At 40.4% G+C, this 16,411-nt stretch overlaps 1 protein-coding gene across 3 annotated transcripts; it reads right to left on the reverse strand.

Moving 5' to 3' along the window:
* Nucleotides 1-13: 13 nt before the first annotated feature.
* Nucleotides 14-16,157, reverse strand: LOC124481790. Of its 3 annotated transcripts, XM_047042018.1 has the most exons (8): nucleotides 16,133-16,157; nucleotides 16,008-16,049; nucleotides 13,150-13,212; nucleotides 6,580-7,086; nucleotides 5,503-5,578; nucleotides 4,628-4,706; nucleotides 2,884-3,013; nucleotides 14-1,941 (listed from the first exon to the last, which is right to left on the reverse strand). In XM_047042018.1, exons 2-8 carry the CDS (start codon nucleotides 16,047-16,049, stop codon nucleotides 1,534-1,536), a joined length of 1,305 nt encoding a protein of 434 aa, XP_046897974.1. In that variant the 5' UTR covers nucleotides 16,133-16,157; the 3' UTR covers nucleotides 14-1,533. The 3 variants fall into 3 exon arrangements, with proteins under 3 accessions (XP_046897974.1, XP_046897976.1, XP_046897975.1); XM_047042020.1 differs by lacking the exons at nucleotides 13,150-13,212; nucleotides 16,008-16,049; nucleotides 16,133-16,157 and adding an exon at nucleotides 8,272-8,993 and having other exon boundaries at nucleotides 6,580-7,124; XM_047042019.1 differs by lacking the exons at nucleotides 13,150-13,212; nucleotides 16,008-16,049; nucleotides 16,133-16,157 and adding an exon at nucleotides 8,274-8,992.
* Nucleotides 16,158-16,411: the final 254 nt, after the last annotated feature.

Raw genomic sequence — 16,411 nt, forward strand, 5'->3', positions numbered from 1 at the left:
GGCAGAAGCTCCATTGATGAAAACAAGCATTTTTATTTAAGTATAAAATGTCACAAAGGCCACCTTTTAGGGGGTAAATAAACCTTGGACATTGTCCAAAAATGATATACACAAAGGTTAACTCCTTTTGTCATCCCACATGTAACCATTCATTGTTAATCATTGCGTAAAAACATCATGTAGATTATGTATAGGATCCTTGTATAGAAAGATGTTGGCAAGACTTGATGATTAAGTTGAAAAATTGGAAGTGGCAGGAATTACTGGATCTCTGGTCTGCAATGTCCCTCCAAGTCCATGTAGTTTCTCTCTTGTTACATTATATTACAGGCATAGTGACAGGCACTGACCAGGTGTTTTTTAAGAAAATTGAAATCCTTACAATGACCCACATAGATGGATACTATCTTTCGAATATGGTTTGGCTCACATCTTTGGGGTATATCACAATGTAGGACTACCATATTAGCCAGCATTCTGTAATTCTTCACTTCATAGTTATAGATGTAGTGTGTGAAACTAGCAATGTATTGCTTAGAGCACCCCGTTCAGGGAATCGAAAACAAAATATGTCAGGTTGGATGGCTAATGATTCATCCTGGTTTGTGACAGACTTTACAAGATGTTGCCCATATGCTTTGTTATCCTTTCATGGCCATGTCTTGGCAAGGTGTCAACATGAGGTAGAGGAATCATATCAAAAACTAAATAAAAGTCAGGGTGCCCTGGTGGCTCACAGGATAAGTGTGAATACCACAAAAGCATGCATGTCTTCCTCCTTCTCTGCCTTTCCTATCACACTTAACTAACTCTCCACAAATATATATATATAAAAAAAAAAAACCTAGAAGCTATTTTATAAAGTAACAGTCATTATTCAACTCTCTGGAGCTGAGTTACCATAAAGTGAGAAGATGGATTCAACACATTGTACTGCCAAAGTTTTTTGTGGATATTATCATCGAAAGTATCATTGACACATTCTCAAAAACGTCACAAGTCTCAAAAATCATTCCTTCTTTTTCCCTTTCTCGCATGCCACCATGAGGAACCAGGAGGAAATCTGAAGAATATCTCAAAATGTTACTATTAAGATGACACTCACTCAAAAACATAAGTTTGTGTTGCGCTCAAGTACAACCAATGAAAACTCCTAGTTTCTACATGTTGGTATATCCCATTAATGTTTAGAATAATTTCTTGAAATCGCTCGAAATCCTAAACCAAAGTTTACAAGTTTCAGAAAAAAAAAAAAAAGATTAACTACGTCTCATTGTGATCTATTTCCTCAGGCTTTGTTAATGCAGGTAAACAGAAGTTGGTACGCAGGATCTCAAACATGCTCTTAAAAGGGCCAGCAACATGTAAATTCCACTCTACTGGAGCCTTAAAGGGCCTGTGTGGACATTAAACCTCCTCCTGTCTTGTGTGGTACATGGGCCAACTCAGTCCCTCCTTCAGCCATTTCTCCTCTACCGTCGCTATCACTGCATGTAAACAGCATTTACGTTCCCGAGTCCAGTACCACCAACATTACGACCCGCTACTCTCATTGCTACCATCGCCCATATGTCTGGGGGTGATGATGCTGCCCTTTGCCTTGAGCAGTCTTTCCAGGCAGGGAGAGCTTATTTTAAAAATGGGCTGCCGCCTGGGTCGAATAACGTGGGGTTCAGTCTTTGGGTCAGTGCTGGAGGAGACTGCATTGTCCTGGGTCATGCCAGGGTCCTGGCGGGACGAAGGGGGGCAGGTGGAGGGTCGAGCCGGTGTCTGCTGAGTTGTCTTGGAGGAGCAAATGGGGGAGGTGTGGAGCCATTTGAGGTGTGGAGCAAAGTAGGAGCCAGGGAAAGGGGCGTCGTCTGCTTTCGGGGTGTGGTCCCCCTCAGTTGGACACAGTGAGGAGAGTGGGGCAAGAGGTGGCAGGTTAGCCGGGCTGTGGTACTGCAAACGAAAGACAAAAAACTGAAAGTTAGGTTGGCATAAAAAGTATGAACATTTAGTTTTAAATAGACTTCAAACTAATTGTATCTCATCAAACAAAAATACTTGACTTAAAATGTTGTACATTCCCAACACACTTCTTTTGAAATAAATATACTGTATAGCCGTTTTTACTTTAATTCAGATTTTGGAATATGTTAAGATTTTAAGGAATGAATATAACCCTGTAATTAAAATAGAATTCTGTGACCTTTACCTGTTCTCAAAGACATTCCTTTCTGAATGCCTGTTATTGTAACACTATTGTTCTCAAGATCTGGATACACCACCACAATAATTATTATAAACCCCAAAATATTTTTTTACTATAATAATCAATAATCTAATTAGAATATAGTAACAGTAATCCAAGTATAATTCCAGGAATCTTTGTATGTCTATCTGTGTTAGATTCTCAATTATTCCGAGAACCAGGCACTGTATGAACATGCAATATGGCAGGTGTCTTGCTCAGGACCCAAGAACGTGCAATGCCGCGTGTGACGTTGTTTGGATGAGCACTTCACGCCCTGTTAAGCTCGCCCTGAGCAATGAATCCACGGAGCCATGCTGAGCTCACACTATGACATCGAGCCATGGATCTCATGACACACAAACATGCATACGACAGTAACCCTGTTCTTACAAATTTAGCCAACAAGCCTCCCTGGCTTTTTCAGTCACCACAATGTTACATTTAGCCATTAACCTTTCTTAAAACTAATAATTTCCTGAAATTATGCCAACACTTTTAATGCAAACGCACACAAACTCCAATTCTTAATTACCAGTGTCATCACAGGAACGAGCTTCACAGGCACTGCACTATGTGGACAATGTTACTAGCGTCCGATAGTCGCTTTTTCTCCATCAAATATAACTGCATGAATTTGGCAACTGTACCTTTTGCCTCTTAGCTTGAGTGCTGTCATCTTTCTGGTTGCCAATGAGATGGTCACAGCATGCTTTCACATGGGGGAACCAGCTATGAAGCATTTCTTCCATTTTCAGTATAATGCTGATGTAGCGTTCACTGGAATAGAGACAGAGAAAAGATTAGGTAAAAAAGAAATTGTACATTTTACAGTGGTTGGGCACACTTATCTTTTTTGTTTTCGTATCGTTTTTTAATGAAAAGTCCTAATTGTGAAAAAGGTTTTCCTTTTAACTTGCTGAGTTGTCTGGATTCCTGAACGTCTTCAAAATGTCCTTTTTAGATAAACATTTACAAAAATATGAAGCCGCAGAGCAGCTCAAAATAATGCAATAGCCATTACATAATCGTACCATAAAGCATTTCCACATTCTGTTCTTTCCAATTCATCTGAGTCACCAAGTGAGTTAAAGCTAAACTACTGAATAAAAATGCCAGAGGGCAAATCTAATCTATTCCATGTTCTACATTCCTTAATGTCTGGTATGTGATCTTATCTCCCCCACCCATCCACCCCTCACAGACACATGCTCTGCAAATGGAACACATTATGCCTGTACGAGAGGATGAGTGGGGCATGTTCTGTTCCACATGAGAAATGTGACTGTAGAGAGCCGCTATTCTGCTTTACGCACACATGGCCTGGCCCACACGTGGCAGTGGGGGAAGGCCCTTGTTTCATTCACCACTATAAATAGCGCAGTAAGCCCCAAGGCGGCCCGTAGTGGCCTCTCTGCTGCTGTAGCTGCTCTAAGCAGGATTTAAAACAGTTACACTCGCTAGCTAACGCCCTCCCAGTCTCCTCTCGCTTCTTCCTAGGATGGCTGAGCTATCTTGTCAAGTCTCTTCATTCTACTGACTCCTCCACAGATGGGAAGTCTGGAAACAATCCAGCACCCTTGACAAAGGGACACCACTGTCTCTCTATGTGGTCTGCTCCTAAAACAAACACAGGCCAAAACTGCTCAACTCTTTCGTACATTTAAATTTCCCTGAGTGCCAGCTGATTTGGTGGGAAATTGTGTTTCTGGCTTATAAAGCTAGTGTGCTCTGCAGCACTTTTTGGCCAGACAAGCAGACAGCTGGTAGTGTCGATAAGATAATATCTCAGCTCTGGGCTTTTCAGATGGATGGAGGGGGCTTCTGGAGCTTTCCTTAGGAGTCTTTAGTTGCTACAGACTGTAGTTCCTGGTTCCTGGCTCATTTCTGAGCTAATCACGCACGTGTTGAGCATGTGCCAAGCTAGCTGAAAGCTGCCAATAGAATTCTCCATGAAGCATAACACACAAAGATAATCACTTCTAACAAAAAAATCCTGATAAGCTGAATAGACATCCCCTTTTAAAAAAAGCTGAAGTTAAACCGTGGACTGCAGTGTGTTGTTGCATCACTACGAGACTTAATCAATAGGAGGCGAGTCTTATTATTCAGTAAGAGATGGTTCAGTGCTTTTTTGAATAGTCTGGCTGCCAGGAATCGTCCAGTCAACTGCCTAGTCTGCATTCAATATTTCAGCACGTCAGCCCCAAGGTTCTGACCATGTTCAGCCAGCCACACTGCTAGTGTCACCGCTGCAGATCTGTCACTAGTCGAATGAAGCTCAGAGAAAGAGGAGAGAAATAAAGGCTAGGTGGAGAAAGACTGAGGTTTGGAGAGGTTTGTGTTGCATAGGTAGTGAGAGGCAGGATAAGAGATATTTAGGGAGATATTTACCCCATATTTGGGTTCTGAAGGACCCCCATTATTCTCTGAATACGATCCATCGCAACACTCTCCTGGAAACTGCTGAGGCCTACAAGACAGAGGCACATTTGTCATTTGTATTGAATGCCTTGACTAGGCTCTATTTGGAAACAAATGGGTTTGCATCTGTGTGTGTGAACAAGTTAGATAGTATAATATTGAGTTATTGTGACATATCTAGATATACAGGCTGGATAGCATCAACTTGCACAGTACTGAAACTAAATTAAGCATGTCTTTCGAACATTGAATGCAACAAATGTCAACCTTCCTTTGATCATAGCCTTTTACCATGTGTACCACTCTTAGGTTAACAAGCAGCTAGATTATATGTCTAGACTATGATCTTTGCTGATTTGGACGTTCTGCCCCTTGTAATTTATGTGCATTTGGGCTGTTCCCTTAAAGGGGCATTTAGCCATTAACTAAAGAACTTCAACATTTGAACTTAAGTACTACGTAACAGTGTCTTGTTCTTATTACGATTCCTAAAGATTTAACTTTAACCCAAATACTAATACTGTTAAATGGATAATGTGATTGTTTCAAAATTGGAACAATGTTTTTGAAAGACATTGACCTCTGATGCATTGGGGACACTAATTCCTGTCCTACTGACATCATCCTATCAGTAACGATCCTTCAGTTCTTTAAAAGTCCTGGCACTTTTTCTTTATTTAGCGGATCTATCTCAATTGCTAGGCAAATGACGCACCACACCTCTATTGAGAAAGCCGGTTGGCCATGTGTGTACTAGTCAGGGAAAATAAGTAGGATGGTCAGGAAGGGATTGAAGGGACATAGATACACAAGTTCACAGAGCAAGGATTAGACGACTCACTTACGTTCAGAGTATCGGCCGGATTGCAGACCTAGAAGGATGTTGGATAGCGGGCGGATGTAACATTGCAGATCCAAGCACTGTTGTTAATAAATGAGGAGACATTGAGTTAGAACTGGGTGAAAAACAAAGCCTCTATTTCTATGGTGTTAATAAAATGATGTGGCAAAGACGTCTGTTTATCAACCAGGCCAGCCAATTATTTCCTAGAAAATCCTTTGCCATGATTGGTCTATTTCAGTGCTGTCCCAACAGTAACACCTGATACAAGTTGTAGTCACATGACCCTTCAGCCCTCACTTGTCTGTGGCAGGTACAGTGTGTTCCTTTCGAGGTAGTAGCAACATGTGATGCACTCCTGTTGACATGTGACTTTATAAGAGCAGGGTGATTGAATATTCAAAAACGTATATGAATGATTATTAATTTTTTATCTGCCCATCCCAACAACAAAGGGTCATGCTGGAAAATACTACTGGTAAGCCAACAATATTATTTGCTCTGAATAATGCCAATTGGAAGAAGTTTGAATTTACAAAACACTCTTTCCAGACACTTTGAATTATGGAACCTACTATCGGACCAATACTATTTTCTCTTACACACTATCAGTCACTTTCACCATTAGGACACTGTCAATAATGAAACTTTAATATGTGACCCATTTGAATTGGTTTCAACTTGGGCCTACTCTTCAGTATAAATACCTCCCACCCATGTTTGCTATGTTCAAACCCTGGAAATGCAATGAAGGAGGAAGCGATATTGAAGAGCTAAGCCATGACCTGTGACTACGTTTGGATTTTCCCAGCAGACTAACAAGGTTTTGGCTGTAGTGAGAGTGATACAGCAACCATGCCCACAGTAGGCTAAGCCATCCGACAGTGGGACTTTCTCAAACTTATGGAGCTCACTGAGGTTGGACACACAATAGGCAGGGCAGAGGAGAAAATATATTAATATGTTTTCTTATGCCAACACTGTGTAGGCCTACATAGGAATTTGCACTTGTCATGTGACCTATCAAGCAAATAAGATACAGCCTACTTGAGAAGATAAAGGCTAATTGGGAAACTCTCACCTTACGTGCAAGCAGTTTATCTTTATTCGCCTCCTCAGGCTTTGTGCCCTCTCTCTGTACTGGCAGCCCAGGACTGTGGGATCTCTTCCTAGGTTGACGATGCTTCCCACCAAATGCACTTTCTGTGCTATAAGGAGAGGTAGTCCAAATGGCCCAAGACTGTCTCTGCTGTTGGCCAAAAAAGATGTAGCTCTGGGTTTCTGTGACCCAGGAGTCATTGGCGGTGGTTGGGGTGGCACTGCTGGAGTCATTGCCGTCCCTGTCATTCTTTACCCTGGAGTTCCCCTTTCGTATTTTTACGTCACAGTTTTTGTCACTGTTAGTTGTGCTTCCAATGAGTCCAGCGTGTATGGTTATTGGGGTTTCCCTTGACAGTGATTGTGGTTGGGGTAAGGATGTTTTTTGTCTGTCAGGGTGATCAGGGCTTAATCCAACTGGGCTGTCGTACTCCTCGTCACTGGCCAGCCAGTCAATGGAGTAATCTGAGTCTGATGCCGACATCCTCACCTGTGGTTGTTATCCACGAGAGAGCATTAAAAAAAAAACCTGACAGCATAACACAGGCATGGTTTAGACACAGGTAAAGGTGGACAGCAAAATGATTGTCAAATATCCTTGCAATCACCTAACATTAGAGTACAATGTAGTCCACTCACATGGTAGTACAATCATAGACCTAGGCCTACAGCAGTAGCCTACACTGGATGTCAATCTTATGTAAAATATCATACCCGTTTATTCAAAGTCTCTTGTCATTTGCACAGAAACTCATCTGCATATCTTTTAAATATGCAAGTTAATGTTTCTACAAAACCCATTTCAACCGCCATGAACCTATTCCCTGTTGATCGGAAGCCGACCAAACAAAACCATTAGGCCTTATGCTACATACTATATTACAATCGGTTACATTATTTGGGCATAACGGTTTTCTATTTATAGTTTGATGAGGCTTTATAAAGCCATATAATTACTTCAATATGAATATGTACAAATCGAGGCTTTTTTTCATTGGAATCCTGTTTTTGAACGAATTGAGTTTGAGGTCCCTGACTAGCTGTAAACGTTGAATAAGGGACAGCACAAAAATAGTGTAAGCAGCTGCTTTGCAGTTTAATTATTTACTGAATCCACTAAGCAGCCTACTCCTCAAACCAAATAAGCAATATTGTGTGATTGTGTAATAGCCTACAGCAAAACAGCGAGCGGGGGACACGAGTTAGACTACTTTAATTGACCATTATTAGGCTACAGTAGCCAAAGAGCAATACAGCAGCCACACTAATGCCTAACCTACCTACGATTTCTTTAAACTAGCCTGGACAAAAATAAAATGAAGAAGAACCCTGAAGCTCTATATTGCACAGTTGCAATATAGACTAACAAAAAAATATGGAAATGGAAATAATGCAGAACTGACACACAGATTAAATGTACAATATTTTCCACAATCCGGACCACAGAACAAGCTGTAGACAAAATTATTTCAGTAATTCAGTTTTTAAATGCGACAGATATCTTAATCTAACGCTGACTCATTTTACATGAATCGTAAACGTAGACTACATGAATAGCAAATACAATTCAATGAATCTAACACTGAGTGATCATTTTCACTAAATATTCCGCAGCATCTATTGATACTACACTTTTTACACGTCTTGAGCCAAACAATGCAGGTAAAATATGCTTACCAAAAGTGAGTTGTGGCTTCCCCTTTTCTCAGCGGTGAATTAAGGACAGTTAGCTCTCACTCATGACCGGACCTTGTAGTGATGCGGTAAATTGAGCGATGTAGGAGTGTAACCATACACCCCGTGCAGCCTTTCCTAGGGCAACGTGTCTGAGAGGGCGGGTATAAACAAACTGGGCTCTCCGATTTGTGCTCTCAAGACCATATCTGACAAATAGACATTGCGGTAGAGACCAACGTAAGGCGATAGGCGAGGGAAGCTTACATATTTAGATCAAATGGAAATTATAAAAGCACGTGGTCACGCGGAACAGTTTCAAGTATAGGGCAGGGAATTAACTTTGGACTGAGGCTGCTCACAAGCTATTCTTCTTTCTCGTTATTGAAAAAATTGCTTGACACCAAGCGCCCTAATGTGTGCACATATTTATTTTCAAAGTAAGGTGTTTGGTAAAGGACATGACATTCTAATTCAGTTTAACCCTCGTTGTTAACACCTTAAAAGAGACACATGACATTACATTACCGATTGATTAGTAGCCTATGTGATAGATTCAAACATAGCCTACATTGCCTTGCCATTAAAACGCTTTGGACTGTTTTGGAAAACCTAATGACTGGTATAATGAGCCTACTGTGGTAAAGAAGAATCATTTTTTGATGTTTTTAAAAAGCAAAGTTTAAACAAAAGGTACATAGAATGAAAATGAACAACACACCTTTACATGTAAGATTAGGATAGTATTTTACTAAGCCCAATGTAAATTCTAAGAATTTCTAAATGAGATACCAAACTGTGGCTACAATATGGTTCAGTAGATACAGTCTTGCTCAGCAAGTAGAACAAATACAAGAAAAGTATCTATCATGGCAATTTCTGGATCCTGTTCTCACAAGGCCAGCATTGCTCAGAGCTTTCCTCCATGCATAGTACAAGCCCTATAGTGTGTCTACCTAGACACTATACTACTCAGTTCTTCTGCCCCAGCAATGACTTCTTTGTCCCCAAGGTAAAGAGAATTTCTCAAGCATGCCATATCATTTCAACAAAACCATTACATTACATGAGGAATGAAAGAGAAAATCTTGATACTTTGGTGAATGTGTTGTTCAGACAAAGGTTTTCCTCTGTCTGTGCCTTTCACCAGAGCCTGTGTGTACAGTAATTCACAAGATACTTCGTATAGTATACATCCCCTCTATAAACAAGAGACAGATTTTGTTTATGGCGAGATAGCGGAACATATGGGATCTCCCATATTGTATTTCAAGAGGATTTTCCATGTGACTCACTTTTGATCCCTGTGTCATTGTGACATTTGTCATAGAAGGTAATCAGATGCAGTTGAGACTTCTTATGAATCGGCGCAAATGCAACATAAAGGAACATAGTACTGTTCATGGAGAGAGGGGATACATGATTCACAGTTTCTGTTTGTACTGAGGATTGCAGTATCATTTGAGGTGTCATTAACTAATACAAATTTGTTATTTGCTTGTTTTGTGAGTGCATCTGCATCTTGTTCATGTGTTTGCCATTAGATTTAGAGGGTTTTGAAACACTTGCTATCCATAATCCCATTAATCCATAATTCAAAGTGATTCAAACTCACACACCGCCCCCTGCGCAGATTCTGAGATCAAAACGATCAATACAGTATGCCGCTTTACCGGTCTAATGATCCATGCTAAGTGACACTGTGAGTACTAGCCCAAAAGTCCAGAGGGGACATGTGTGAGAGAAAATTATAGGAGTAGGTTCATCCTCATTTGCAGTTGTTCGCTATTCTTTGAAGTGAAGTTCTGCGTGCTTGGTTAGTTCTGCTTGGCTTTGTACAAAGGCATGTAACAATGTGGATCACCTATTCTGTGACAATGCTAGGAGTTACAGTGCTAGCATATGCTGAGAGTAATGAATCTCATTTAAGATGACATGTCATATTGTAGAGTTTGAGATGAGACCAGAGAATGGCCCGAGGCCTCTGGGTAAAACAAGGGAACACTGATCTGTTCTATAAGCCTGGAGGAAGAGAAGTCAAATGCCATCCAGATTGTCGGATTGCAAGTAAACCATATTCACACAGTGGTTTCGTCATCATCAACCCTCAACCCCTATCTCTGTGAGCCTTATCACATCCTTGTCTTGGTCCTGATCCTGAACACAGACGTCAGCTCTCTATGAACCTCAGCTCTATTCCCCGAAGCCTAAGGCGTGGCTTTGCTTCTCGTCTCCTTTTCTTTTCTCTCTCCCTCTCCACCTTCCAATAAAAACGTTGGCCGGGGCTAGTCACATGTTTATCTCTCAGAGAGAGTGAAGTCCCTGCCCATTTTTTCCCACAGACTCTTCACATGCAGGAAGGCAGTGTCTGCTAACGAATCACTATTGAATCTTTAATGATGTTAATGTCAGTATCGCTGCTAGTACAACTTGCACCTCACACTCTAGATATTTCTATGTGTGTGTCTGTGTGTGTGTGTGTGTGTCTGTGTGTCTGCAGACCTCAATGTGAACATGTGACTTTGGGTATATTTCAACACAGTTATGTAACTTTTTATTTTCTCTCTCTCTATCCCTACCTCTCTCTCTCTTTCTAACTGTCTCTCACTTTCTAGATCTTTTTGCTATCTCTCTCTTACTCACTTGCTGACTCACTCTCGTTTTCTCTCTATGCCACAATGGACTGGTGAGTAAGGTGACACATGCTGAGAGTGATGCAACAGTAAATGAGCACATCTGAAATGGCCTTCATGAGATCTGGTTGCATAATTATGGGCTGGCCCTAGGGAGGTGTTTTTTTCCTTAGGGATGTTTTGGTACAGCTTATTCAAACACAACAAGCTTTGACTGGATGGAGACAAATGTATTTTTTATCAACAGCATATTAAACAACATTTACTGCTGCCTTGTTTATCCTAAAACATTTTTGTATTAAGTTTTTGTAGAGACAGCATTTCTTTTTTAAATCTATGGGCTGATGATAAAGATTGGTTTTAGTATAAATAAAACATAGAGGAACCTTTGTCTCCTCTATATCTATGGATCATTCTTTCAGTAAATAATGTATCTTGACTGGTCTGCGTTATTAAATAATAACATGTCATGATACTTTGGTAGATTATGATAGTATTGACTTAATTATGACTTGTGGTCCATAAATCATTCATACATTGAATAATCTATCCACTGAAATCATCTATAATTCAATGGAACAATGATTGGTGTCCTATAGAAAGCTGTATATGGTTTCCTCAGGGTTTTAGGAGCCTTTTAAGGGCAAATTTAAATTTAAAAATACCAAAGGATGCTGTCAGTGCTTTCTATTTTCTATAGAAAGTTTCAAATATATTTGTATCTATTCATTCTTTCAGGTCACATACATGTGAATGAACATTCACCTGACTGACCAAGCATCTTCCAAATCAAGATTACCTGTATTTACAGCCAGGGCATGTATCACGTCAAAGATACATCTGTTAAATTGCTATCCTGCCCACCATGTTTGAACAAGCCTGTGACAGATTATTGCTTGACTTGCTCTGTTTGGACATTCAACATAATTACAAGGTTCTAAAGGTTTTGACCAAACTTGGTGACACGACACCCCTCACCCATCCAGTCCATGTGCATTAGAACAAAGTCAAAAGGTTCAGCCAAGCTTCTTCAAGCACAGATGGTATAAAAGCTTAGAAACTCAAAGCGTGACAGCCAAATATTCACACCACTTTAAACCTTTGGCCTAATTTCAAGGAGGCTGACTGAGCCTATGGTATTGTAATTCAGGTTCTCATCAATTGTTGCTCAATGACCTGTAGATGTCTTGTTCTGTTTCTAGTGGTGAGCTTAGCTCCGACAACCAGAAGGAGGAGGGTTGTGGTTTGTTTAATCAAATATTCTTTCAACTGTTGAATGCAAACACAGAGCTATCGGGTAATGCACTGTGTGTGACCTCCTGTGTCATCACTCCTATGGCCCGTCGCCAAACCTTTAGGTAATCATTCTGCACAAAGTCAAACCCCAACCAGGATACGTATCTGTCAAGATATAATCAATTGAAAGACTGAGTCAGTCTTTCCCAGTCAAGGTCTACTTCAAAAGGAGAATAGAACATAAAGTATATCATACATCAAAACAAAGCTCCCTTGCGAAATCCATAGTAAAGGTTACTTTCACCAATCAAAAACTGCACTTTTTGTGTCGTTTTTTCTTTATAATTGTATAATTTTACTATGATTACAACTACAGTCTGCTAATCTCATTGATAATTTTGACAGCTGGTCAGTGATGTTTTTTATCATCACCTTAATGATGAACATTTGAATATCTATTTGACCATTATGGTTGGAGAACTTTTCTAGAAAGTGTGAAGGCTTTGATAGCTCAAGAATGCGTGTTCCCTATAGGAGGTAGATCAGTCTTTTCATTTGAAACCATTGTCTACCTGTCAAGTATAGAATGTCACCGCTCTCAGGTGTATACATCATGAAAGGCTTAAAAACCGATTACACTCATCCACTCAATAACGCACAACTTTTGCAACATGAGCTGAATAAACCCTAAGTGATGACTCCTAGATTCTAAAATGTATTTAAAGGATAACTCTGTTTTAATTGCTCATCCAGATCCAGATACTGGTGTGGTTGATAGTGTGTTCATACAAAGAACATTTACTTCTCACTACTTGCTTGCTTGACTTGTGGTAAGCCTGTATGGCAAATAGAGCAAGCTTGAATGAAGGGAATAGTGATGTGGAACAACCAGTAGTCCTAAATTGTCTTAAAAGTAGCAGAAGGCACCTCCCTGAAATGAGTCTCTGCAGGTTGGGATGTCTGTCATTATTCGGTCTTAACCATCAATACTTGGTAATTTTCGTACTCACCTTCTTGTCTCTCCCATGCTGCACATGCTCTCCCCGCCTGTTGGCAGCACAGGCGGTGGTCATCTGTGGATCAATGGTTGAAACTCAGTGAGCGTAAAACTGAATACTGCCTTACGACTTTCAAAACTGAAATCTAAATTGAGTTTGTCTTCCACATCATCTATTTTAACTATCGTTATATGGACAAGTAGATGAATTATGAAACAATTATGATAAAACAGCTATTGGAATCATATGCCACAGAGTAGCCAATCAGCCGTAGTTGCACATGTGATTCCAAAAAACTAAACCAGAAAAAAGTGTTTGAGTTGTATAACAATATCAGATAAAAACTCATGGCATGGAAAGAATGTGTCCGGACGCAAACCTAAACGTGAGCCAGGACGCGTCAAGGTATATGTGACTCGCCACCCACACACACTTATACAAACATTGGTCACGTGGATCACGCAGACCCTTTGCAACCTATTTTCATGCCCCCTCCCTGTCTCTTACATAAAGGGGATTCTATTCAAAACCCTGGCGGTCCTCCAGCTCGTCCTCAAGGAACCCGAGCTCACGCTGACATGGTCACTGTTTGCCAAAAATTGCTCTCGCGCTGATCTAGGCGGGATGATTCTGAAGATGCAGTCAATCAGTCAGACTTCTCAAAGTTCTACTCCAGATTCCCTATGTAAATAAAAAATGCATAGCCTATGTATGTCACAACTCAATCTCAGTGTGTGAGCTAGAAATATAATAATTTTATATGCATCCTTTTGAATTTGGCCAGGCCAAATGTTGCTAGAAGACACTGCGAGATGCATTGCGATTGTGATGGGTGGTCTAGTTGTAGGCTAGGGTGACGTTCTTTTTTACATGTCCTCCTTCCGAGACCTAAAAAATGCGTCCGGGAGGGATTCCAAAATTGTCCGGGATTTTGTCGGATATTTGAGTTTCTCTGGGTCTTTCACAAACTATAACACCCTTCCAAGTTTTGGAAAGGGTATCTTCCTTACGTTCCACCTTCTTGCGTGAGCTCTGACTGGCGAGAGAACTGTCATTTTGATCAGATAGTGCGGCATGCAATACACGAACACCCTGTAATTGTGGATGACAAATAGGCTCGGTTGATAGAGGTCTGCGCTATATTGGTAATGTCGTTCACTAAAACACACTGCAAATCACTCCAGATAGCCAGACTCTTCCAGGTAGGTATAAAGCATGTTCTGTGAAATACCCGGGTATAAATTCACTCTCTAGCTGACACCCAGCGTTGTAGCAACTTTGCCCATAGGTTGCTGCAACACTGTGAATCAGCTGGTGGGTTAATTTACCCGGTTATGTTGTAAAACCTGCTTTCTGGAATACCCCCCAGACTATTCTAGTGCCTAGTTCAATAGGTTTACTTAAGGGAAAATGTAAATAATGCGTATACTGACGCCCCATGTGGTCAATACTTGTATCGCAGTGCAAAAGAACGCCGTTCGCTGTCACTGATGCGGATTACGTAAAACCTTATATAATATTACAATTTAAACACATGTGAGACAACAGCAAGACAGCGTTCCTACATTTCGATAGGAGGTGGTCTGTTCCAGAGCCTGGAAGGTGGACTGGACACGTGTTTGTTAATTTATGCATTTATTTATAGCAAAAGTGCAGGGGGGAAAAAGCAATTGAAAGCAGGGTGAGTAGTTGGGAATACTTCCGTCTCTGGCATGAAATAGTGGGTTTTCCAACATGGGTAGAGATCATGGGTTATTACCAGGGAAACAATTTTCTCAGCTTTTCTTTTCTTTAGGAATTTCAGTTACACTCCAATGGTAAATGGTTCCAAGTCATGCACATGCCCTACTTCTAGCACAACATATGGACAAACAGCCCTGTAATTTAAAACCTAGTGCTCATTATGTTCCTTGCAATTCTTAGAAAGACAAACACAGACGTGCTGAGTCACACGAACAGTATTCAGTATTCTTCTTTGCAATAACATGTAAATGGTATTGAAGATTTTTCTTAGAAGGACAAACCTTATTGAATAAAATATCCATGGAATTGTATTTATTAAATAAAATTGTTGTTTGGCAAATTAATCATCAGACTGTTAAGAGTCAAACCAACCTGTTGTGGGCAATGAATTATGTTCCTGTACACATAGAGAGAGATTCTGACCGATGAGGGGCTTAGTTCTGAATGCCCGATAATACGCAGTGCAACAGGACACATAACACGGGGGACAAGAATGTGGTCTTCATCTAGTGGCATGTGAGAGGCTGAGTCTTGATGCCACTCTCCAGAGGGCCTCACACACTCACACACACACATTCCTTTTAGAAAACACATGCACATGTAGATGCTTGCCCACACACATGTACATCATAAAACACTGACGTTCCTGTGTATAATGGAACATGACATAATACCAGGACACGTGATATAACTAAACCTGCTGAACCTGCTTACTATTTTTTTTACTAAAGTAAAATATCAAGCTGTTAGTAATCAACATGAGTTTTTTTTCATTTTCTATGTTAAATCATAGTATCGAGGTACATATTATAGCAATCCATCCCAGAAGAAAATCAATACAGAGCTAGCAAGAATAGGAATATGAGCCTTGGAAAAACCTGGCGAGACAAGATTTTCCTAAATTAGTTACCTTACATAAACAAGTAAACTTGTACTACAACAAATAGTAGATACATATTAAAGTCACATTTATTTAAGATATCAGCAGGTAAAAATATTTCTTAAGTTGTAAACTTCGACATTTTAGTGTTTGTACGTAATCTGCATTATTTTTCTTACATACATTTTTTACATTGTGGAACTTTTCAAATGGAGAATTGTGGTAGCAATAGAGGACAGTAACATACCTGATGGATCCCAGTTACTTGTTGGTGCTGAAGTGACCGCATCTAAAGAAATAAACTCAGACTGTTAGCCAACTCCACTGTTGACTCACATATTTTATGCAGCAAATGTACAACTGCAAAGCTACCTAGTATGAAGGTCAACACACACTCAACCCAAACTCACCTGTCATCATGGCCAACTCCAGGCTAAAGTCAGAGAACTCATGACGCTTGCTTACCGAGCAAACATGAGAGCCAAAATCATCCATTTTGACCTCTTTGATGGTAAGAGTTATCTTCCCAGGTATGTAGGTCATTGAGTGGCCCTCAGTGCAGTTCTGAAAACCCTTGTGTTTAATATAGTGGCAGAGAAGACCATTGTTGGGTCCTCTCCATTGGACTGACAGTTGAGGGATGTTGCTTTG

The sequence above is a fragment of the Hypomesus transpacificus genome, chromosome 19 (assembly GCF_021917145.1).
Source record: "Hypomesus transpacificus isolate Combined female chromosome 19, fHypTra1, whole genome shotgun sequence".
Lineage (NCBI taxonomy): Eukaryota > Metazoa > Chordata > Actinopteri > Osmeriformes > Osmeridae > Hypomesus > Hypomesus transpacificus.